This window comes from Stenella coeruleoalba (assembly GCF_951394435.1).
Source record: "Stenella coeruleoalba genome assembly, chromosome: 1".
NCBI classification, from domain to species: Eukaryota; Metazoa; Chordata; class Mammalia; order Artiodactyla; family Delphinidae; genus Stenella; species Stenella coeruleoalba.
The window spans coordinates 160,561,627-160,587,839 of NC_137169.1; the positions used below are offsets into that span (position 1 = coordinate 160,561,627).

At 38.3% G+C, this 26,213-nt stretch overlaps 1 protein-coding gene across 4 annotated transcripts in view; it reads left to right on the plus strand.

The window, feature by feature from the left end:
* Nucleotides 1–942: 942 nt before the first annotated feature.
* MDM4 (MDM4 regulator of p53) overlaps nucleotides 943–26,213 on the plus strand; it is a 42,212-nt gene continuing 16,941 nt past the window's right edge. For 2 of the 4 annotated variants that reach the window (XM_079916489.1, XM_079916490.1), the window contains exons 1-6: nucleotides 943–1,071; nucleotides 16,593–16,704; nucleotides 18,402–18,476; nucleotides 20,660–20,793; nucleotides 21,818–21,873; nucleotides 25,492–25,559. In XM_079916489.1, the coding sequence (XP_079772615.1) occupies nucleotides 16,627–16,704; nucleotides 18,402–18,476; nucleotides 20,660–20,793; nucleotides 21,818–21,873; nucleotides 25,492–25,559 (411 nt within the window). In that variant the 5' untranslated portion in view covers nucleotides 943–1,071; nucleotides 16,593–16,626. The remainder of the gene's footprint in view (nucleotides 1,072–16,592; nucleotides 16,705–18,401; nucleotides 18,477–20,659; nucleotides 20,794–21,817; nucleotides 21,874–25,491; nucleotides 25,560–26,213) is intronic. The other 2 variants (XR_013827547.1, XM_079916491.1) reach the window with 1 other exon arrangement.

A 26,213-nucleotide genomic window follows, 5' to 3' on the forward strand; every position in this document is an offset into this window, starting at 1 on the left:
GTGGCGCAGTGGTTGAGAGTCTGCCTGCCGATTCAGGGGACATAGGTTCGTGCCCTGGTCCAGGAGGATCCCACATGCCGCGGAGCGGCTGGGCCCGTGAGCCACGGCCGCTGAGCCTACGCGTCCGGAGCCTGTGCTCCGCAACGGGAGAGGCCACGGCGGTGAGAGGCCCGCGTACCGCAAAAAAAACAAAAAAAAAAACCCAAACCAATAGTACTTATATTGGAAAGAATAAAGCCTTACTCTTCTCCAAACTGCAGAACTGAAACCAAGAGAAATGGCAAAATAACATATTTCAGCCCAGAAATTCCTCTAACACCTAGAATCACCCTAAAATAAACGAAATGAGGTATTGGGGGGAGGTCATGCCAGTTGGCACTGGCAGAGGTTGAAGACAACCTGCCTGAGAGGTTTGAAGGTGCTTTTGTATCGGGAGAAAGCAGGCTAGATGACCTGGTTGTGTGATCCAAACAAGCTCCACCTCATTGTCCTTTGCATCTCTCTTTTAGCATTTCTTGTAGTGATTCGTGTATATACTAGGCTTATTCTCACCCAATTAGCGACAACACTAGGATGCTGTTTCTCCGCTCCAGCCACCTCTGGGGAGTAAGAATGAATAAGTTAACACTGAGAAACACAGGGAGCGGCTTTTCAGCTTTCTGAAGAGCTGAAAAGGCGACCTCTGATTATGCTTTTAGCTTTCTCCCCTCCCTGTTTTTTGATCTCCCAGGACATGTTTATGAATATCACAAGATCCTGCAATTTCCTCAAATGATCTCTCTTGAAACCTCACAACTCTTAGTGGTCCAGGTCCTGCGACTCTCTTTCCCCGGACTGGATCTACTCTATGGTAGGGACGGCTCAGCCTCCTGACTCTCTAGCCATCCAGTTGGCCCATCTATGGTTTCTGGAGGCCTCACCGGAAGCTCTTATGGAAGATGGGTTGGCGAGGCCGGAAGTTGCGCCCTCACTACTCGCCGTTTCAAAATGCTGCTGAGGCCTTAGGGCCTGTGACTGACGCCCCCTCCCCCCCGGGCTCTGCGGGGGAGCTACTCATGGAGCGGCCGTAAGGTGTGGCTTTTGGGTTTAGTCGGCGGGGTGCCGGGAGGCCGGGGGTGGGAAGTGGAGAGTGGGGAGCGGGCGCGGCGCGGCCAGTTCTGCAGGCCCCGGAGCCGGGGTAGCGGGCGGGAGGAGCTAGAGGCGTGGGTGGCGGCGTGGGGACGGTCGCACAGGGCGGAAGAAGGGCTGGTGGAGGAAGGGTTATAAGATGAGAATCAGCAGAGGACAAAAATGGAGGTGGAGTGACGTGATGCAGGTCGGCCAACAGGTTACAAACCAAATCGAAATAGATTGACGATGCTTAATTGGACGCAAAATATGAGGATGACTGAGGCACTTTGGAGGAAAGGTGGGAAAGAGGGAGGCGGAGAGAGTGACATTGAGGTGTCTTCGAGATTTTAAGGCAGTAATTTTCAGGGCTGCGGACCATCTGTCTCAGAGGCACTTGAGTGCTTTTTTGAAGAATGCTCACTTGGGGGCCACACCCAGACTTCCTCTAACAGAATGCCAGGAGCTGGGGCTCGGGAATATGTATTTTAATCAGCACATTTCCCAGTTGATTCTTGTACACCCTCAAGTTTGAAAACCAGTGTTTTAAAGCGACACCCGGAGAAAATGCTGCTTCTGTTTTCCTTCATCCGGAAAGATCTATTAGTTACGAAGCTGCTCCATGCTTTGGGATGTTGGCACGGGGAACAAGTATCAAAGATAACTTGGTACCTTTTGGTATTAAATTTTACTACATCTCAGTTTGGGCTTAGTTCCCTCCCTCCTCATACATTCCTGCTATGAAAAATTAATTTAGTTTAGAAGTATTTATTTCGGAATATTTTGTTTCACAGTACGGTCAGGATCACAATTTTTTATTTTAAAGTTTTTTAAAAAACTAAAATACTACTTGCCTGTTGTTAAAAAGAAAAAAAAAAGCACAGTACAGAAGTGTGTAAAGTTAATTGTCCATTAACGTGTCCCTAACCTGTCCCCTCCGCAAGCTAGCTACCCTTAACTGCTTGGTATTATGTCCTTCCTGACTTTTTCCACACATACTCGCATTTTTAAACAACAGTGGGGTCATTTTGTGTCTACTGTTCTGTACCTTAAGTTTTTCAAATAACATCAGGGACAGCTTTCCATAAAGTCTACATATAATATTTTCTTTTAAGGGCTTGCGTAGTATTGAATTATAGGGTTGTACAAGAATTTCTTTAACCAGCTCCCCATTGATGGATTTTTAGGTTGTTTCCTAGCATATTGTTTGTTTTGCAAACTGCTGGAGCATACTCTTGCTACACACTTCACCTTTTTAGTTGTGTAACAGACCTGGTAAGAACTAAAACAACATCTGAATGGTAGTTTCTTTTTTAAAAGAAAACAGTTGGTTTTATTACTTTAACATATTTAGTTGAAAGACAGTCAGACTGGTGTTTAGTAGAGGTCCTTAGGGCTTTAAAGAATTGATAAGAATGATTAGTTCTGCTGACTTCTGACAAGAAGCTTTTATTTTAATTAGTCTTTAAATCACAGTTATCTTCAAAGGTAGAGATTTGAAGATGAGGTGTAGGAGTCTTTTGGACTAAGTGTAGGGTAAAAACCACTCTTCTGTTATCATTGAGAGATGTATAAGACTGTTCCTTCTCTGTATGATTTCAATCCAGTAGGGGACACACATAAAGACATAAATATAATGTTGTGAGTGTTTTAATAGAGGTGCTGTGGTGTCATCAGCTTTCTTTGGGGAGTCAGAAAAGCCTTGACCAAGGAGGTAACTGGAATAGTATTTCCAAGATTACTAGTTTTTTCAAGATACAATAGATAAACACATGGAATTGTTGTCATTTCTTACACATTTGCTGTGTACCATTCAATAAGGTAATTAAAACCTATTGTTTTAATTTAATATTGTTATTTTCTATTTTCCCACCTTTTTAAGGAAATATTTTAAAGTTTCACAGATGTGTCATTTTATTTACCTTTAAATATGTCAGGATGTAGCTCTTATCAGGTTAGGATTTTTTAAAAATTTACCACAGTGCCTTTCTACTACCATTTACAGCTTCTTAACAGTATCTAATACCTAGTACATAATTCAAAATTTCCTGATTGTTTAGGAAAAAATGACATTTTACAGATGGCTTGTTTGAATTAGGACTTGAACAAGGTCCACACATTGTATTAGGGTAGTGTTTTTTAAGTCTCTATAACAGTCTGTCCACTTCAACAGTAATGCTGCACCCAAGACCCTGTAGAATTTCCTACATTCTGGATTTGCCTAATTGCCTGCTTTTAGTATTGTTTAGTTATTCCTCCATCCTCCATTTTTTCCCCCTACAAACACATATTAGTTAGATCTAGAAGCTTGATTAGATTTGGATTGGGGGTGGGGGGCCAAGAATATTTCATAGGAGGTACTGGGTGCTTCCAGTTGCTTCACACAGGAAGTACATGATGTGTGAATGCTGCTCTTTCTAGAGATAAATTTGGTCAGTGGGTCAAATGCTGTAAGCCTGCTCAGTGTGTTTTTAAGTCCCTCCTTCCCCCAACCTTTCACTTATATGGTTTTAACACTTATTAATGATTGTTGAGGAGATGACATTTAACTGGAGACTGGAAGGTTTAGGATGAGTCAGTCTTGTACAGAGAACTGTGTTCAAAATGAAGGAACAATGTGTGCAAAGGCCCGGTTTGAGAAACTAAAAGATCAGTGTGGATGAGGTGCAGGGAGTGTAAGGAAGAGCAGTGTAAGTTGGAAAGACTGGCAAGGTGCTGAGGGCCTAGGCTCTTTATTTTTCAAACAGTAGCAAGCAGTGGAGCAGGGCCTGGCAGGGTAGGATTGTTTATTTTATTTTGGTTTTTTAATCCTTCTGGCTGTAGTGTGGAGTTTGGATTGAAGTGGGGTTAGAGAGACAGTTAAGAGTCTATTGCAGTGACACAGGCAAGAAATAACATTTTTTGATTTGGGGAATTGATGGTGAAGATGAAGAGAGGGCGTGGTTTTGAAAGATTTAGGAGTTAAAATCCATAAAGTTTGATGATGTGATAATGGGGGAAGAGGGAGAGGTCAAGATGACTCTAACTTTCTGGTTTGAGAAACTGAATGTAAAAGGATAAGCTTTAGTCTTGGGCAAGTTATTTGACTTCTTTTTTTTTGCGGTACGCGGGCCTCTCACTGTTGTGGCCTCTCCCATTGCGGACGTGCAGGCTCAGCGGCCATGGCTCATGGGCCCAGCCGCTCCGCAGCATGTGGGATCTTCCCGGACCGGGGCACGAACCCGTGTCCCCTGCATCGGCAGGTGGACTCTCAACCATTGCGCCACCAGGGAAGCCCTATTTGACTTCTTTAAGCCTCAGTCTTCTGTATTAAGGAGAGGCTAACAGTACCTAACCCTGTTGCACTCAAAACAGATTCCAGGTGAAAAAGGGAAAAGATCTTGCTTTGGGTTCAGAGCCCATCAACTGACTTCATTTCTCACATACATCCGAGAACAATTCCTTTCCTCATGGTATTTTTCTCTCCTATTCTTTCCAGTGTTCTCCCATTTTAAAGTCCTCCCACTGCTATTGCCATTCCCTCTCATTCCTCCTCTGCCTTGCAATCAAAAGTAATTTGTCTTTCTCTGAACTTCTGTGGCCCTTAAATCAGTATCTTTTTAATGGCACAACACTTTCTACCAGATGTTAAACCATTATTGACGTTTAAATTCTTCAGAGCTGCCAAGCGGTCAAGTCTTGTTCCTACTAAGATGCTGAACTGGCATGACTGCTGACTCCTTTCTCTCAAATCATCCCTAGAGGGACTATAAAAGGAAAATACTGTGAGAAACAAATGGGTGATGTGGACTTTTTTGAACTGCTTTGTGGGGTGGAGGTGGGGGTTGGGGGAGGGTGGGTCTTTGGCCTAGGACAGGAGTCAGGCAGGCATAGCTGTAGGAGAATAAAACTGTGGAAGAAGGGAAATATTGGAATACTGCTCTAGTTGCTCTCCTGCCTCAGTACTTTGGAATTACCTTTTTCTACACTTGCTGTGACTCAACCCTAGTCCAGCTTTCCTTAAGAGTAAATCAGGGCATTACAGAAGCATATACTTGTGAGGAGGAGTTGAGAAAAAAAACAAGTGATGACTGACTTTAGGCAGTCACTTCTCTGTCCGTTACCTTCTTAATTCTTAGGTCTCCCCAAATCCCTATCATAATGCTGTATCTCCCTGGGGAACAGAAGGTGAATCCTTGGTCTGAGCTGTGATTGTATGGGATGGATAGTGATTGTGGTTATCTGGTGCTTGGGATTTTCTACTTTAGTGTTCATTTCCTACCTTACTCCAGCTTACTGTGGCTGATTTTGGCTGGAATTTGGTCTTCTCCCTTATGCTTTGCCAATCAGAATAGCTGCTGTCCTCTAGGGAAAAATAACAGTGTTGAAGAGCACAGGTATTTCAATAGGAGAACAATATATAGGCTTCATTGGAACATAAGTAATAGAACAGATGGATCAAGAGTTTAAAGTTAGGGCTTCCCTGGTGGCTTAGTGGTTAAGAATCTGCCTGCCAATGCAGGGGACACAGGTTTGAGCCCTGGTCTGGGAAGATCCCACATGCCGTGGAGCAACTAAGCCCATGCGCCATGACTACTGAGCCTGTGTGCCACAACTACTGAGCCTGTGTGCTACAACTACTGAAGCCCGTGCACCTAGAGCCCGTGCTTTGCAACAAGAGAAGCCACTGCGATGAGTAGCCCTCTCTCGCTGCAACTAGAGAAAGCCTGTGCACAGCAATGAAGACCCAATGTAGCCAAAAATAAATAAATAAAATAAAATTTTAAAGAAAGTTTAAAGTTAGACTGATAATCATTCTAGAGGAAGTAGGGATGATATTAACAACTTGAAACAAGAATAAGCAGAGGCTGATAGAACCAAGCAGAAATAGTAGCCTTGAAAAATATAGTGGTTGAAATAAAGAACATCACATCAGATGGATGTAACAGAATGGATACAATTGAGTGAATTAGAATTCTAGATTGAGGAAAACTCCCAGAACAAAGGAGAAAAGGACAAAGAAAAAAACATATAAATGAAAAGTTAAAAGATAAGGAGAATAGATGTAGAGGTACTCACATCTGAATAATAGGAATCTTAGAGAAATAAAAATGGAAAGGAGGAAGTATTGAAGAAATAATGGAAAAATTGTTCTCTTTTAGAATTAAAAAGGAAAAAGAAAGTCCCCAGATGGAAGGGTTTCTTAGAGTGCTAAAAATAAGAGGTCAGGAAAAACTCACTTCTAGACATATTATAGTGAAATTTAAGTGTATCACAACAAAAGAAAATTGTAGGAGCCTCAGAGAGAAAGAACAGATCACACACAAAGGAGCAAAAAATGAATTGACATCAGAGTTCTGAACAACATTGCTAAATGCAAGAAGACAAAAGTGTTTTTAGGGTTTTGTAGGGAAACTTAAGAGTTTTATACCTAACCACATTTATTTAAATAGGAGGGGATGATACAGATATTTTCAGGCATATGAAGTATTGGAAGCCTTGCCACCTAAAGGCCCACATTGAAGACAGTTCTAGATGAAGTACTGAGAGATTCAAATCCAGAAAATGTTACAAGAGATATATGAAATAAAGGTAATCAGATACCTTATCATTTATTGTTGTAAAGGCTAAGGCCAAAGGGGAAAAAAAAAGAGAGAAAAGGAAAATTCAAGAGAGGGGAAAAGATATCTGCCCCAGAATTTAAAGTCCAAATGATATCATGCTGAAGTTCATATCTTATTAGCAGGGAGACAGAGATACAATTTTAAGAAAGGTAAAAGGAAGAGTAGGACAAACTAGAATGCTAAATTCAGATGGTAGAGACAGGGAGTTCCCTGGTGGTCCAACGGTTAAGACTTGGAGCTCCCAGTGCAGGGACTGGGGTTCGATCCCTGGTCAGGGAACTAGATCCCACATGCCACAACTGAAAGATCCCAAGTTCCACAACTAAGACCCGGTGCAGCCAAATAAATAAATAAATATTAAAAAAAAAAAGTGGGGGAGACTTCCCTGATGGCACAGTGGTTAAGACTCCATGCTCCCAATGCAGGGGGCCCAGGTCCCATCCCTGGTCAGGGAACTAGGCCCCACATGCATGCCGCAACTAAGAGTTTGCATGCCGCAACAAAGGAGCCCACGTGCTGCAACTACGGAGCTGGTGAGCCACAACTAAGGAGCCCACCTGGTGCAACCAAATAATAAGTAAATATTTTAAAAAAAAAAGAAAGAAACTCTTTGGACATTCCAAAACTTGTTCTTAAAAAAAAAAAGAAAAGAAAAAAGATGAAAGAGAAGATTTATAGATATCAGTTACATTAAATGGACTAAATTCACCAAAGATAAAAATTGACAAATTGGATTAAAAAACTCAAAATCCAGATATATGCTTTTTACAAGGGCACGCCAAAAGTTTAAGGGCATGCAAAAATTGAAATTAAAAGATTGGGGAAATACATGCCTGGAAGTACTAACTAAAAGAAAGTTGGCATGACCATACTAATACAAGATAAAATATACTTGAAGACAGAATGTCTTAATTGGGATGGAAAGAAACACTACATAATTATAATCACTATATATTAATCACTCACCAAGAAGATATAGCAGTTTAAAGCATGAATGCCTCTGATTAAAAATCCTTACAACAGATGAAGTGAAATTGGTAGAACTACACTGGGATCAATGGAGAGATCCACCATCATGGTGGGAGATTTCATTACATCTCTTAATTAATTGTATGTCAAGCTGACAGATTGGCAGAAATAGAAGAGTGTAAAAAACCAACAAGCTTAACCTAATGAACATAGAGTTTTGCACGCATTTAGTATGGAATTGATCATCAACTAGACCATGGTGAAAGCCGTAACAATTTCAAAGATCAGGTTTTATGCAGAGGGTGATCTCTCCCACTGTGTTGCTAAATTAGTGGTTAATCACAAAAACATACATTTGAGAAATACAGTATACATAGGCATAGCTATATAATTCATGGATTAAATAAATTATGGAAATTTAAAAATACCTACAGCTGAATGAGAATGAAGACTTTATATATCAATACCTATGAGCTGAATAAAAAAGTAGTGCTGGGGTAGGAGGGGGAAGGAATTTTTAGCCTTAAATATTCAATTATAAAAGGAGTAAACTAAGTGTCTAATTTATAATAATCAGGAAATGAACAGAATAAATTTTTTAAAGTAGAAGAAGTAATAAGATATGTTAAACAATATCACGAATGGAAAGAAGGATGCAACTGTCCACTAAATAAAGATGAAAAGAATGCTATCAACTATATGCCAGCAATTTTGAAGACTTAGACAAAATGGAAGAAGAAAAAAGCTTGAATAATCTAATATTTGTTAAGCTAAAGCAGCAATTAAAAGTCTTCCCACAGGACTTCCCTGGTGGCGCAGTGGTTAAGAATCTGCCTGCCAATGCAGGGGACACAGGTTTGAGCCCTGCTCCAGGAAGATCCCACATGCTACAGGGCAACTAAGCACTTGTGCCACAACTACTGAGCCTGCGCTCTAGAGCCCATGAGCCACAGCTGCTGAGCCCGTGTGCCACAACTACTGAAGCCCGTGCACTTAGAGTCTGTGCTCTGCACCAAAGAGAAGCCACCACAATGAGAAGCCTGTGCACCACAACGAAGAGTAGCCCTTGCTCGCTGCAGCTAGAGAAAGACCGCGCACAGCAGCGAAGACCTAACACAGCCATAAATACATACATACATAAATCTTTCCACAAAGAAAGCACTGGGTTTTATAAGTTTTATAAGTTTTATAGGTCAGAAATCTTTCAAAGACTAGAACATCTCAATTTTGTTATAGAATTTTTTTTCAGGCAATAGACAAATAGGGACTATTTGCCAGCTAACCCTGACATCCAAATGAGACAAAAACTTGACAGTGGGAAATAACAGACTTATTTCATTCACCAGCAGAGACTTTACAACCTAAACAAAATATTAGCAAATCAAAACCAACAGTATGCAAAAAAGGATAATATCCAAAACCAAGTTGGATTTATCTCAGGTGTGCAAGGATATCTATATTAGAAAATCCATAAATGAAATTCAAAATTTACCACATTAATTAAAAAACCAAAAAAATCATGATCATTTTGATAGGTGCAGAAAAAGCATTTTCTAAATCACTCTTCCATGATATAATCCTTTTTTTAAAAAAATTTATTTTGTTGAAGTATAGTTGATTTACAATGTTGTGTTAGTTTCAGGTGTACAACACAGTGATTCAGTTATATATATATTCTTTTTCAGATTCTTTTCCCTTACTGGTTATTACAAAATGCTGAGTATAGTTCCCTGTGCTATACAGTGGGGCCTTGTTATCTATTTTGTATGTAGTAGTGTGTATGTCCATGATATATTCTTCTTTTTAAAATTTTTTTTAACCACATTAAAAAAATTTATCTATTTGGTTGCACTGGGTCTTAGTTGTGGCAGGTGGGCTCCTTAGTTGTGTCATTCGAACTCTTAGTTGCAGCATGTATATGGGATCTGGTTCCCTGATCAGGGATCAAACCCTGACCCCCCTGCATTGGGAACTCGGGATCTTATGCACTGTGCCACTAGGGAGGTCCCCATGATATATTCTTAATGAGGAGCAAAAGGAACCCTTTCAAGATGATAAAGAATAACCATAAGAAAAAAATAGAGAAAACATGTTATGTAGGGAAACATTAGAAGCACTCCCTTTAAAATCAGAGACAAAAATGCCTGATACCGTGTGTACTCAACATTGTGTTGACAGTCCTAAGCAGTAATGTAAGATGAGTAGAAGAAATTAGAGGCACAAGAATTGGAAAGGAAGGAATAAAATTTTATCTGCAGGTGATATGGTCATTTACATAGAAAACAGAAGGATCCACAGACAAGTTATTAAAAATAATTACGTAAGTTTAGCAGGTGACTGGATATAAGATTATTGAAAGTCACTTGTATTTCTGTACATATGCAAAAACCACTAAAAAGCAGTGGAAGAGAAGGCATCACAGTAGTATCAATATCAACTTTAGAAATCAGTCTAACACAAATGTGCTAGACCTCTAAAGGGAAAATTGTACAACTTTTCTAAGAGATATTAAATAAGATCTTAATAGAGGAATGTGTCATGTTAATGAATTGAAAAACAGTTTGATCTATATATTAAATGTAATTTCATTCATAATCCCAACAGGGATTTTCATGAAACTTGATGATGCTAAATTTTATATAGAAGAGTTAAGGACCCAAGAATAGCTGGTCACTTCTAAAAAGGAATGGGAGGGGAAGACTTGCCCTGTGGGATGGCAAGACTCCTGATAAGATAGAAGAATTAAGATAGTGCCAGGGGCTTCCCTGGTGGAGCAGTGGTTAAGAATCTGCCTGCCAATGCAGGGGACACAGGTTCAAGCCCTGGTCCGGGAAGATCCCACATGCTGGCGAGCAACTAAGCCCGTGAGTCACAACTACTGAGCCTGTGCTTTAGAGCTGGTGAGCCACAACTACTGAAGCCCACGCACCTAGAGCCTGTGCTCTGCAACAAGAGAAGCCACGGCAATGAGAAGCCCGCGCACCGCAACAAAGAGTAGCCCCCGCTTGCTGCAACTAGAGAAAAGCCCGCGTGCAGCAACGAAGACCCAGTGCAGCCAAAAAAACTTTAAAAAATAAACTTAAAAAAAAAGTGTCAAATTGTATAGACAGGAAGATCAGACCAGTGGACTAGAATAGAAAACTCATAAACACTCATGCATGTTGATACACGACAAAGGTGGCTGTCAGTCAAGAAGGTCATGTTCAATAAATTCAGCTGGGAAAAAAATGGCCATCCATATAGAAAAAGAGTAAAACTGACCTCTAAAAAGAAAAAAGTCAACTCTAGACGGATTAAGGGTTTAAATGCCATAAACAAAAATTTAAAAGTTTTAGTAGACATTCCCCTCCCACACACACACAAATCTTAGTAGACAGTCTAGGTGAAAATGAGACCTTGGAGAGTAAAAGATTGTTTAACCCAGGCAGAGATCATTGACTAAAAAATAAAAGATTGATAAATATAAATTTGACTTAATTAAAATTAAGTTTTTGCTCAAAAAGATTTTTCCACCTTCTAGAAAATGGAAAGGAGGTTAAAAATTGGGAGAAGATATTTGCAGGACATCCAATTGACAAAGGGTTAATATTAAAAATATATATAGAACTATTACAAATCAGTAAGTATAACAAAATCAATTAGAAAAGTGTGTAAAAGACAACACATTTCACAGAAGAGGAAACACATATGGCTGATAAGCATGTAAAGAGATAGCATCATTAGTGATCAGGGAACTGTAGACCAAGCCCATACCTATTTGATTGGGAAAAATTAAAAAGTCTTAGGACATTAGATGTTGGAAAGGAGGTAGATTCACAGGGTATCTTATACATTGCTGATAGGATTATAAATTGGTACAAACACTTTGAGGACAGTTTGGTGTCAGATCCTAAAGTTGAATATTCATATATGCTATAACCCAGCAATCTGTCTTGTAGATATGCCCATGAGATACTTTTTGGCACATATAGAAGAACGTTAATAGCACTATTCATGATAGTGAAAGCCTAGAAACAACTCAAATGTCCATCACACACTGGAAATATACAGCAAAGTAAATAAAGAATAAAATACGCTATGACATGGATGAACATTGAAAACATTATGCTAAATGAAATAAGCCAGACACAAGGACAAATATTGTATGATTTCATTTATATGAGGTACCTAGAATGGGCATATTCATAGAGACAGAAAGTAGGGTAGTGGTTACCAGGGTCTCTGGGGAGAGGGAATAGTGAGGAGTTATTGTTTTATGAGTACAGAGTTTCAGTTTGTGGTGATGAAAAAGTTCTGGTGATGCATAGTGGTGATGGTGTACAACATTGTGAATGTACTTCATGTCACTGAATTGTAAATTTAAAAATGGTAATGGGGTAGGGAAGGGAAGGACTGGGAGTTTGGGATTAGCAGATGCAAATTATTATATATAGAATGGATAAACAACAAGGTCCTACTGTATAGTACAGGGAACTGTATTCAGTATCCTGTGATAAACCATAATGGAAAAGAATATGAAAAAGAATTTATATATGTGTAACCGAGTCACTTTGCTGTACAGCAGAAATTAAACACAACATTGTAAATCAACTATTCTTCAATAAAATTTTAAAAAATGGTAAATTTTTATGTTATATGAAGGAACTCAAGTGACAGGGAAGTAGGAATTTATTTTAGTGAAACAAAAATTCCTAAAATTACATACAACATACTTCCTTTTTTGTGAGTTAAAAGCAGCTAAACTGAAAATATGTACTTTTTAGGATTCCATTTTGATGCAGTAAAGTGCATAAAAAGGAAGGGAAGAAAATCAAAACAATTCAGGATGATTGTTGGGAGGAGGCAGGGGAATGGGAGGGGGAATCTTATGGGTAAATATAGACTGTTGCCAGAGTCCTAGTTTGTGGATGTTTATTGCATTATTAAGAAAACTCAAGTAAAAGTGGGCCATGTGTGGATGAACAATGAGAGTATGTATTGAAGGAAAGAATTGTGATTAATTCTGTGTACTTGAAGTCTAATGGGAAAAAAATATTGCTAAGTGGGGACTTCAGAGCTGTTCTGAGTTTAAAATCTTGACTTCAGCAGTTTCCTAATTGTGTGATCTTGGGCAAATAATGTCCCTGTGCTTCTCTTGCTTCATTTATAAAGTAAGGATAATAATAGTGCCTACATCATAGGATTATTTAAGTATTAAACAGATTAATATATGTGCTGGTACAGATTAAGCTCTATATAAGTCTTTGCCATTTATTTCTTATGATGCTATGTGCTGAGTTCTGTGGGATGAACATCCCATTCTATGCGTTGGTTCTGGTGGTCTCGCTTGTAGTCTGTCATGCAGCTGGAGTTAGGTGTCACCTGAGGCTGGAATGTCCCAAGATGTGTGATACTTTGAAGGGTATGGTTGGAAAGCTGAGCTCAGCTGGATGACTGAGCCTCTCCACGTGGCCTTTTTGTGTGGTCACCAGTAGAGTAGCCAGTTGGGAGATGTGGTTTATTGGGGGCCATTTTTGGAAATTGTCCAAACTATTATTAATATTTGTATCCATCGTGTTGTTCTACTATGTACATAATTGACAGTTTAGGCACTGGGGATATATTAATGAACAAATAAATAGAAATCCCTTCCCACTTACAGCTTATGTTTTACATGATAAAAATTAAAATGTATATACTGTGTTGGTTGGTAACAAGGACAGTGAAGAAAAGAAGAATAAAGCAGGGAAGGAGATAGGGAATACTGGGGGCTGGGAGTAGCAGTTTTTAAAATGTGTGGTCACATTTAAAATGTGTGGCCTCATTGATAAAATGACATTTTGAGCAAAGACAAAAGGAGGAGGTTAGGAGCCAGAGGGGCAAGGGTGGAAGCAAGAAAACCTTTACGAGCTAAGGCAGTTCAGAGATGGGCAGTTTGGTTAGTGTAGTAATGACGGAGGTAGTGAGAAATGCTTTGATTTTGGATATATATTGAAGATAGAGCTTCAGAATTTATTCATAGACTGGGTGTGAAGTGTGAGAAAAAAAAGGAATTGAGGATAACTTCACGGTCATTGACCTGAGCAACTGGAAGGATGGAGCTGCCATTTAATGAGATGGGGGAGACTATAGCACTAGCAGGTTTAGGGAGATGAGGTGTTTTTTGTTTTTGTTCTTGTTTAATTTTTGAATTTTATTTTATTTATGTTTTTATACAGCAGGTTCTTATTAGTCATCAATTTTATACACATCAGTGTATACATGTCAATCCCAATCGCCCAATTCATCACATCACCCCCCCACACCGCTTTCCCCCCTTGGTGTCCATATGTTTGTTCTCAAGATGAGTTTTTTTTTTTAATAAGGTTTGAAATGCCAGTTAAACGCTATTTGCTTTAAAATGACAAGTTATGGGACTTCCCTTGTGGCACAGTGGTTAAGAATCTGCCTGCCAGTGCCGGGGACACAGGTTTGAGCCCTGGTCCAGGAAGATCCCACATGCCACGGAGCAACTAAGCCCGTGCGCCACAACTACTGAGCCTGTGTGCCACAACTAATGAAGCCCAAGCACCTAGAGCCTGTGCTCCACAACAAGAGAAGCCACTGCAATGAGAAACCTACGCACCGCAACGAAGAGTAGCCCCCGCTCGCCACAACTAGAGAAAGCCCACGAGTAGCAACGAAGACCCAGCACAGCCAAAAAATAAACAAACAAATAAATAAATTTACAAAAAATCCCTACAAGTTATGCTTGTATCCTGTTTGACTTCCCATTTTGTAGCAAGGGAAGCTGATAGAAGTGTTGCAGGAAAGAGAGTGGGGCATGAGAGGATGGTCACGTCCCAGGTCTCAGGCAAGTCCGAGTGTGGGTTCTTGGCTTTGCGCAGGAAAGAATTCAAGAGCAAGCCGTAGTAAAATGAAAGATGATTTATTCAGGGAGAAACACACTCCGTAGAGAGAGTGTGGGCCATTTCGGAAGGTGAGAGAGGCACCAGGGTATGGGGTTGTCAGTTTTTATAGGGGTGGGTAATATTATAGGCTAATGAGTGGGAGGAGTATTCCAGCTATATTGGGGAAGGGGTGGGGATTTTCAGGAATTGGGCCACCAATTTTTGACCTTTATGGTTGGCCTTAGAACTGTCATGGTACCTGTGGGTGTGTCATTTAGCTTGCTGATGTGTTACAATGAGTGTATACTGAGGCTCAAGGTCTAGTGGAAGTCGACTTGTCCTCCATCTTGGACCTAGTTGGTTCTAACCAGTTTATGTCAGGTTCTTAGGCTGTGCCATTCTTTCAAAGGTTGTGTTGCAGGAAGGGGGACCCCTTCCAGGGCCCGAGAGTGGGCTCTTGTCTAACACTCAGAAATGAATTGTCTGAGTAGACACACGTGCTGACAAAGCAAGAGACTTCATTGGGAAGGGACGCCCGGGCAGAGTAGGAGGGTAAGGGAACTCAGGAGGACTGCTCTGCCACAAGTGGCTTTCAGTCTTGGGTTTTATGGTGATGGGATTAGTTTCCGGGTTGGCCAGTCATTTTGACTCAGGGTCCTTTCTGGTGGCGCGCAACCGCTCAGCCAAGATGGATTCCAGCGAGGAGGATTCTAGGAGGTTAGTAGGACATGTGGACTGGCGTCTCCTCTTTCCTCTTGACCTTTCCCATATTATTCCGGTTGGTGGTGGCTTGATAGTTCCTTACCAAGGATCTCCTGTCCTAAAATAACTCATGCAAATTGTTACTGCTTTGCTTGGCCAGGGTGGGCAGTTTCAGTCAGTGTTTTACCTAACAGTTGTGCCCTGCCCCCTTCCTGTCTCAGAAGGAGGGTTGAATTTATACTTTGTTGTCATTAATAAGTCTTCTCAGAAGAGTGAGGAACCTTGTTAGCTGTAAACCAGACTCTGTTGATTTTTTTTTTTTACAATGTGGACCAGTTTTTAAGTCTTTATTGAATTTGTTACAATATTGCTTCTGTTTTATGTTTTGGATTTTTGATGGGGAGGCATGTGGGATCTTAGCTCCCCGACCAGGGATCGAACCCACACCCCCCTCATTGGAAGGCGAAGGCTTAATCACTGGACTGCCAGAGAAGTCCCCAGGCTCTGTTGATTTTTTTATTTATAAATTTCACTGACGTTTGTCACCTTTTTACTAGAAAAAGTTCTGAAGGTAAACTCAAGTTTATTTAAAAATTTATTTTCCTTCTCTATAGCTTTTTTTTTTTAAGGACAAAAGTTAAAAGGTGAAAAACTTTAATTAAACCTTACCCTTTATTTCAGTTCATGCTATATCTTTCCTTTGATGATGTGTGTCCACCTTGGTTCAACCCATTTTATAGGTATTTAGGTATTTACTCTTTTTAGGTATTTACTCTTTGGGCTTGGCACATTTTAAAAGCTGCTTTAACTGATACTGAATATTTTGACTCTGACTTTCCTGTGGTCTCTTGCCAAGACATGTTGCAACATGTTGCAGAGGTTTTCCTTGGTGCTCTTGGAGTCTTTAAATCTATTACTTAATCTTGGTAATTCCCCCAGCCCTGCATCTGTCTCCTAGGGGGTGCTCTTGAGCACTGTCCAAGAGAGGAGGAGATACCAGAGAACTGGGGAGGTAATGATTGCAAATTTCACTTTCAGCCAAAACAGTTTACTCATTATCATCAGTGTAGAGGTTGGAGCATGCCTGAACCTGTTTCTCTTGCAGGCTTCACTTGAGGGAAGTATAGATGGTTCTTATTCTTAGTGAAGCTCTTCAGTTTTTTGCAGGATCTGAACTAGAAAGTGATCAGAAGGGTAACAAGAACCTCAGCATGGGTACATTGCACTTGTGTAGGGTGCTGTGATATATGTGTTTCTTTTACTTCTGCTGGTTGCTTTTTTTGTAAATCCTAAAGAGAATTTTCTACTTTAGAAGAGATTTTTACAATTTTTTTCCTTTTAGATTTATCAGCAGACTTCATTTCACCACTGCCAAAATGACAACATTTTCCACCTCTGCCCATTGTTCAACATCTGACAGTGCTTGCAGGATCTCTCCAGAACAAACCAATCAGGTAACTTATTTTTAGGCATTCCTATTTTTCTTTAAGTTTTTAAAAATTAAATTGGGTCATGTAACTGACTTCACTGACTGTAGGATTTCATTCAGAGCAGAAAAGATTCCTTTTTTAAATGTCATATTAGGGAAACTAGTAAACAGTATCAATGCTTATAAATTTGAATTGATCATTGATTAAATAAATACTTGGAGGTTACAGATTGCTCAAAATGGCACATTTTAAACACCTATCCTGTTTTAGGGTATGGATGGCTAGTGGAGGATTTGGGGCCAAGTTATATATTTGTCTTCCTTCTCACTTCATTGTATATAATTTGTTTTCTTTAAAAATCAGTTTTAAATTGTAAATATAGTAAGTGTATTCTTATAAAAAATTCAGTCTTTATCATGTATTTATAAAGTATTTATCTGTAGAGATTTCTTTGATCATCTCCTCCCTTCTTCTGCCTAAGTCCCTTCCCTCTGAGATAACACTATTATCAATTTGGTGTGTCTTGTTCCAGATCTTTTCCTCTAACATAAAATACATAATTTTGTTTTGTGGTTTCATAAACATTGCACCATATATATATTATGTACCTTAATTTATGATAAAGATGGAATTAGATTTGATGGGGGAAAATGTGGCTTATGTAATAAATGGTTTTGACTTAATTGGCCATCCCTGAAAGGAAGCAAATGAAGACCTCAAACCTTGTACAAAAACAAATTCCGGAGAGATAAAGATTTAAATGTAAAAAGTGAAATGATAAAAAATATTAGAAGAAAATTTAGGAAGTATTTTGAAACTTTAGAATAAGAGAGACCTTAAATAAGACAAAACCAAGGAGGGACTTCCCTGCTGGTGCAGTGGCTAAGGCTCCATGCTCCCAATGCAGGGGGCCCAGGTTTGATCCCTGGTCAGGGAACTAGATCCCACATGCATGCCGCAACTAAGAGTTTGCATGCCGCAACAAAGTAGCCCGCCTACCACAGCCAGTGCAACCAAATAAATAAATATTAAAAAAAAAAAAGACAAAACCAAGGAGGCTGTAAGAGGATGAGAGAGACAAATTTGATCATATAAAATGAAAAAAATTAAATTCTGTGACTAAAGACAGACTGTATAATCAGAGTCAGGAGATGGCAAACAAAGTCACTATTCCTTGTATGTATATACCACATCTTGTTTATCCATTCATCTGTCAGTGGTATTTAGGTTGTTTCCATCTTTTGGCTATTATGAATAATGCTGCTATGAACAGTGGTGTACAAATATTTGTTTGAGTCCCTGGTTTTGGTTCTTTTGGATATATACCTAGGAGTGGAACTGCTGGGTCATATGGTAATTCTATGCTTAACTCTTTGAGTAACTGCCAAACCATTTTTCACAGTAGCTGCACCATTTTACATTCCCCCTAGCAGTGCTCAAGGGTTCCAGTTCCTTTACATCCTCGCCAACACTGGTTATTTTTTTCTTTTCTTTTTTCCTGTTATTATAGCCATCCTAGTGGGTATGAATGTGCTGCCTTTTGAAAACGTGATTTTTCAGGAAGTTAACAAGTAATAGACTGATCTTCTGTAGTTATTAGATGCTAAGTATGAACCAGGGTTTGTTAAAAAAGAAGTTTAAGGAGATTTGTTTTTCCCTTGGGGCTCAGAAACCAGTCTAATTGAAATGTAAATAGCAAATTTATTTTATGTTTATATCAGGTACGACCAAAACTGCCACTTCTGAAGATTTTGCAGGCAGCAGGTGCACAAGGTGAAATGTTCACTGTTAAAGAGGTAAGCCATCAAAGAAAATTCTCAGCTTAAAGAAAAGCTGAGAAGTATAATAGAAGCCTATGAATGTATAGTTCTGAAATCAGGCCTAAGAAAGGAAGTTCTATTCCTGTGGTACTGGAGAGGCATCTTTTGTTGTATTTTAAAGACCATCGAGGGACTTCCCTGGCAGTCCAGTAGTTAGGACTCCGTGCTTCCACTGCAGGGGGCATGGGTTCGATTCCTGGTTGGGGAACTAAGATCCAGCAAGCCGCATGGTGTGGCCAAAAAAAAAAAAAAAAAAAAAAAGACACTGTCTATGATTTACAAGATATGCTGTGAGGCAGGAATTAAATGCAGTAGTTTTTCATTATAAATCTGTCAGATACTCTTTTGAGCACTGTGAGTTATTTTAAACATGCATTTAAATAACTTATTTAGTTTCTAAAGTTTTCTTTTAACACAGAAACAAATTGAATTCTTTAAGTGGAAAAGACTCAGTATTAAAATGTTAATCTCTTTGAACTGCTTGGATTTAGTAGGGTGAAGATCGAACCCTTCTTAAACAGAGGAAACAAAATTCTCAAGCTTCTTTTTGACTTTTCATAAAAGCTGTTAGCAATGCTATGCTCCTGAGTCATTCTACCTCTCAAGGAAACAAATCTGGAGGCATTTCAGATTTTCTTGAATACTCATATTTCTTTTATCATTTTAAATTAAGTTTGTCATTTTGGACTTTGTATGTAAAATTCTGGTAAGACTTTTTTCCAAACTGTTATTAAAGTGTGGATTTTTATATCAATAAAGTTGTTATAATGCATTATGCTGTCTCCTTCAGTAGCATGGCAGAGTTTGCCTGAGTTAAGACAGAGTTAATTACATATGTTTTATGGGGGAAATGTTGGACGGAGTCAGTTTACACAGTAAGCTCTTTATTATGAATCTTGACACTACTTGGTGCATAAAGAGGAATTTCCTAGTTTTTTATTTTTAAATATTGGTTATCAGTATGTGCATTGAGGCAATATGGTATAATGAGAATACTAGCATATAGAAATTCAGAGTAGTGTTTTTGAAGATCTTGTTTTGTATACTTGTAGTGGATTTATTTTTTTCTGGAAGTTGGACAGACATAAATATAAAACTTCCAGGACATCCCCGGTGGTCCAGTGGTTAAGACTCCACGCTCTCAATGCAGGGGGCACAGGTTCAATCCCGGTTTAGGAACTAAGATCCCACATGCCGCATGGCATGGCCAAAAACAAACAAACAAACAAACCTTCCTCCTTTTTCTTATAGTAGGTGTTCTTTCTCATCTTATTTTTCTCTAGATATTTGATTAGCTATGAGAGCTCCGTTAATATTGGGACATGTTGCCTGGGATGGATGGGAGCCTAAGAGCATCATTGCTTCAATATAATGGAAACAGTATTAGGAAAATTTTTGTGCAAATATCTTATAATTCTTGGGAAGTCAGGGCCTAAAGATAAAGATAGCTACTTTGGTCCGTTTGTGATCTGTGATAAAATTATTACTATCATTAAGTGAACTTAACTATTAAGCAATTAAAAAAAAATCTATCACCTGGAGGAAAATCTATCACATTAGGAAAATTGGATAACTTAAAAATTTTGAACCAAGAACTTGTGTGTGTTCCCTCCCATTTTGTGAACTCTGTGAAAAAGGTCAGGTAGACTAAATTTTTATTTGATAAACACTTAAATTCTGTTTTATGCACTTATAGTGCTAATGGCTTATTACCATTGTACTTCATTTGCTAAAAAGACTTAAGTGAACATACATCAAAGCCTATAGTAGTTATGTGCCCCTGGACTTGGAAAATATTTTTATGATCCAGGCAAATTTAAAGTTTATTACTTCTAGTAATAGAACAGACCCCTTTACTTGGACTGGTGAGAACATTAAGGGGATACTAAGTAAATTCACCACTTTTTCTCATTATCAGACTGGTACATTTTTATTCTAAAAAGTAAGGGTCTGATAGTGTCCAGAATGATAATAAGTAGATGAACCGAGTAATTGGGGGCAACTGTCCTTTTGTAGGACCCCTTACACAAGCACTGACAGTCATGTTCATTATATGTTACCTCTTTCTCTAGTAAACTAACTTACCTTATTTCCTCATTTAATTTGTGTTTTGGGCAGCAGCTGGACAGATCTCTTCATAGTATGTTGTTCCCATGTAGGTCATGCACTATCTAGGCCAGTATATAATGGTGAAGCAGCTTTATGATCAGCAGGAGCAGCATATGGTATATTGTGGTGGAGATCTTTTGGGAGAGCTACTAGGTCGTCAGAGCTTCTCTGTGAAAGATCCAAGGTAAAAAGAGTGAGGGTTTGTTTATCTTTTCGGGGTGCTTATACCTAACCACTTAATCTCCATAGGTTATTAATGGTTATTTAATCTTTTAGTCCACAAAATATTTGTTGGGCCTACATATATCAGGTGATTGCGAGGCACTGAGAACATAGTAGTGAGCAGCACAGTGTCTAATTTTATGGAGCTTAAAGAGTAGAGTGAGACAGTAGACACCCTTCCCCATCTTAATCGAATTATCACATCAATACATGGTAAAATTATATTATGATAAGTGTTACATAAAAGAGGTACATGAGGCTGTGTTGGAGGATGGGATTTAGGGTCTTAGGGGTGGAAGAAAGGTTCCTTGAGGAAGTGATATTTGAGTTGAGAGCTGAAGGATAATTAGTTAGAGGGAGCTGGTTGAAGGAGAGCTTCTGGCAGATTGAACATCATGTGTAAAGGCCTAGGTAGGAGGGAGATTGATGTGGCGAGATTAGAATTTTGTGAAACAGTTGTTATAGAGAGGAAGAGTGAGCTGATGAGAGAAATGTAGAATTGCTGGGCAGTTTGAGGTTAACGATGGGCTTCATAAGAATCATATTAGAGCTATTCTTACCTGTTGCATGGCATTCTCCAGCTGCACAGGGTGTATGGTTATTGACTTACACAGTCAAAAGCTAATTAGTAGTTGAGAAGTCATTGTTCTCATTCTCTCTATAGTTTTGTGATGACTGTTTCTTCTAAGTCTCCCACCTCCATTCCCCAATAAAATGTAAAACTCAGTTCTTAGAAGGAAGTAGTCTTGAAGGAAATCTCCCCACTTGGGTTACTGTTAGCTTATGAAATAAAACGTAAATTAGTTTTTTTAAATGGTTGCAGAGTAACACAAGGGCTTGGGTATTAACATGTTGATGCTTAAATAATTTAATAAAATCTATTCTGGGGAAAATATTCTGCCTCTTCATATGTTATAAAGAATGTTGGGAGATGCCATGTTAACGGAAAACCGTGGGATTAATTTTTAATTTTATCTCTTTGACAGCCCTCTCTATGATATGCTAAGAAAGAATCTTGTCACTTTATCTACTGCTACTACAGGTATGTCTCATTATATTTCTTCAGTCTTTATCACAATTTTGAGTTCAGGGGGGCAAATTATGGGAGAACAAGGAGGATCAAGATGGAAATTGAATGCTGTCTTGGCATGACTGGGAGGGATACCTGTCACACAGAATGTTACTACTGTGTTATTTGACTTTTCATTGTGAAAATTTTCAAATATAGTGAAAATAGAGATTAGTATAATTAATGCCCACCTCTTAGATGTAGTAATTGTTAATGTTTTGCCATATTTGCTTCATCTACACAGGCTTTTAAAAAAAAATCTCTAACAGATAAGGACATTTTTCCTTCAAACACAACTACAATGCCATTATTACACCCAACAAAATTAACATAATAAACAAAATAAACAGTAACTCCATAATACTATCCAATAGGCAGTTCATGCATGGTTAACCCATTATTTCAGAAATGTCTTTTTACATTTGGCTTATTCAAATCAGGATCCAAACAAAGTCCACACTTTGCCTTTGGCTGATATGTCTGTTAAGTAATTCTAATCTATAAAACTTAACCCTCCTTTTGTTATGTCATTTGTTTGTTGAAGAAATAGATGATTTGTCTTGTAGAATTTCCCACATTCTAGTTTGCAGATTGTATCCTTGTGATGTTGTTTAACATGTTTCTCTGTCTCTTCTATTTTTGGTAAACAAATAGTGCTTGGATAGATTCAAGGTTAAATGTTTTGTTGAGAATGTTTCATAGGTGGTGCTTTATATATCTGTTGCATCACATCAGAGCCCTGTAAGGTCTACCTGTCCCTCTTTCAGTGATGTTAAGATTCTGTGGGCTTATGTGGTGTCACCCTGATCCATCTTATAAAGATCCCCCCGAGAACTTTTCACCTAAAGGTTTTAGCTTTCTGTTATTTGAATGCCAATTTGTCTAACCTTTTGCTTGATTTTATATCTTTTAAATACTGCCCTTTGAGTTTAGTTTATTAGTTATGTGCAGGAAACTGGCTGCTTTGGGATCTGAAGTATGGTGTGTTAGAGATAAGTGAATAAACTGGATACAACTAAAATGTAACACTCTCACTCATTTCCAAATAGTGAAACTTTCTTCTTTCTCCATTCCTACATGAAGCCATTTTGTGAGTTTCAAATTAGATTTTAGGTAAGGTTGTCCTTTGAAGAAAGCCCAAGTTTGTAATCCCTTTAGATAGGTTATTTTTCAATAGTTTACTGAAACAAATAGTTTGAAAAAAATCCATTCCTAATAAAGATTTACTCTTTAAAGTGAGAGCAAAGAGACTTTGCTCTCATATTGAAATGTGAGTTTGAACTTACAGTGAATTTTGAAGCCTCTTGGTTTCACTGAGCCATTTGCCCACTTCACTCAGCTGTAAATTTCTGTTTGAGAGGGAAGGCCTTGCAAATGATACAGCATTTATTTGAAATTCAGTCACTTGTGAAATAGTATGGTTTTCCAGGGATAGTCACTACAGGCTTGAAATACACAGATAATTTTATATTTGCTTATCTATTCTTTCACTAAAATTTGCTTTCTGATTGATGTGTTCTCTGAATATCTTGAGTGGGTATAATTTTCACTTTTTTTCTCTCTCATTTTCTTTCTTGCACTTCCTCAGCAGAATTTAACATGCCATATATTAAAGTGAACATTTCTGTAGCAAACATTTCAATTTATCCTCATAATAGCCCTGTGAGGAAGGTCTGGAGATGAAGAAACTGAGGGCTTTTTTTTTTTTTTTTTTAATAGAATGAGTAACTTGTCCAAGATGAGATGCCACTGATAAGGGATAGAGCAGATATTTGTGACTGTCCAGTCCTTGCTCTTTCCTTTGTGCCACACATTGATGTCTCTTTAACCCTTGCTAGTAACAGAATTTGCCTCAATTAATTTTTTTAACACATTTAAAAAATCTGAATATTAAATCTTTGAAACATTTTCTTTGTTCTTTAATTTATCACTTTGAAATAATTTCACTTACAAAAATGTTATGAAGGTATTAAAAAGATTTGCATATACTCTTTACCCAGATTCCCCAAATGGTAACATCTTACATAACTGTAGTGCAGTGATCAAAACCAGGAAATTGTCCCAAAGTAATTTTGAGTGGTTGTCTGTTCTGGACTTGAACTTGCATTAGTACTTGTGGTTGGCCATCTGCTGATCTTCATAAATTGGGTTGCATGTGTTTTATTTGAAAGGCAAATGAGAAAAGCACCTTCCATATCAACTATCTTATACCTTTGCAAATGAGATAAACCTTTTATTTTGACGATTGAAGAAATGAAGGTGGTTCTTTATAAATCATTTCTCCAAATTTCCACATGTATTTTAATAAAATGAAATATATATGACAAATTTTGTATCTATTTTAAAATTTCCTTGAACATTATAGTTTTCTCCGATAATTTCTTTTTGCTTCAAATAGTTTTAACCTAAGGTAGTATATAGAACTAGAAATGACAGTAATCAAATTACTTTATTAAAGAAATGCTTCACTGCATTGTATATTAATTGATCTTGAAAGATTGCTGTGGTCAGAAAATGCTGGCTCTTGAAAGAAACTCTCAGTATCTCCATTTTATCTATAAAAATGCTTCTAGAAATAATGCTCTTTATAATTACAGTTTTGAAAGTGTTTGCTTTGTGCCAAACAGCTCAATTGTCAGACCAGTTGTAGGATCTGTATTCTTTCTCTGGCAGTCTTTATTGGATGAGGATGGCATTTTCCATAAGTGTCTTATTTCTGGACCTGATAGTAGCTGATGAACCCAATCCATGATAGACCTAACTTGGGTGCATATAGTTACAAATAGCCTCATATAATGAGTGATCCAGGTTATTAAATTTTCTGCATCTTTTTTTTCCTGTAGCTAAGTTTTCATCTTCTTTTGTGCTTGAAAAATTTTCAAGGCCTTGAAATACATTTTTCTCTATCTAAGAAATTCTCTCAGGTTATTCTTTCCTTTGCTTCTTTTTATTGGCCTTGAGAAAAACTTTATCTACTTCTTCCTTCTTAGGAAATGTTTATAGAAACTGGGAAAAATAAGACTGGTTGATTAAAAAAACGAATCTATATTCAGGGGATGGGAATTTAAACTGTGAAATCATCATTGACACTTAGAATGCATGAGGATGCTATTGTGTCATAAAGCAAGTGGGAAAAATCCCAGATTTTTAGATTTCATAATACTGTATAGCTTTAACACTTGAAAATAAAAATTAAATTAAAAAGCCAAATTTTTTTTCTTATTGTTAACAAGTTAGGCAAATTTGGAAACACACCTATAGGAATAGATGATAAAATACTCTCCATTATTCCGTGCTTGGAATCACTTTCTGTATTGAATTTGAAAGCGTGCTATGGAAGAACATTTTTTAGTCATTTTTGATTTTTCTTCAGATTATATTTTGGTAATATATTTTGAAAATAGCCTCTCTTGATCTATGCCATTTTTATTAGTTTTCATTTTTCCTTTCCTTTTGGATGAAAGCCTTGGCCGGTCAGAATCATCTTTAGGGACCAAACCTGGCTCCAGGGTTGTTTGCTGAGGTCCTTTTGGTGTGGAAAGAATGGTTATTACCAGGGAAGGTTTTCCTTTTGTTTTACTTGCTATCCAGATGCTGCTCAGACTCTCGCTCTCGCACAGGATCACAGTATGGATATTCCAAGTCAAGACCAACTGAAGGTAAAATCACCACACGGTGACTTCTTTTGTTGTACAGAGTGGCCCCTTCTCTGTACCTATGATCTTGGACTCCCAAGACCTTTCCCTGAATGCGGTAAGAATTTAACAAGAAAGGTTCTTGGGAGTTCACAGACTAGGGACAGAGTGAACCTTCTCTGTTCTGCCCATAACAGAGTTCCAGTCTCTGAATCTTTCCTTGGGATGTAGCACTTCTGATCTTCAGTTCTTCCAGTTGCATTTTCTTAGGGTTTGTATGTGCCTGTGTGTGTGATGGTGTAGGTATGTAGGTGTCTGAGGAAATTGCTTTATTAAATTTTAACAGGCTTGTTGCAATTAAGTTCAGGTCAGGCCATTTCTTAAAGCTTCCCCAAACCTGGGAAAACTTTATGATCATCTTGGTATACGTTCTTTTTTTCTGAATTATGCCTAATTTTGTGTAGGCTAGAGGCTTTATATTGATAACCTGTTTTTAACAGTAGATTTTGGCCTTTTGTGCAGATTTTTTTCCCCACAGTGGGTTGAGGAGAGGTTGCCTTTATTTGATGACTGTTGTGAACTCCAGAGTTTTCCTTTCTTGTGCGTAACCCATTGTGTCGCACACTAACTGGTGAGCCAGAATGGAACTGCTACATCCCCTGGTCACAGTCATTTCTA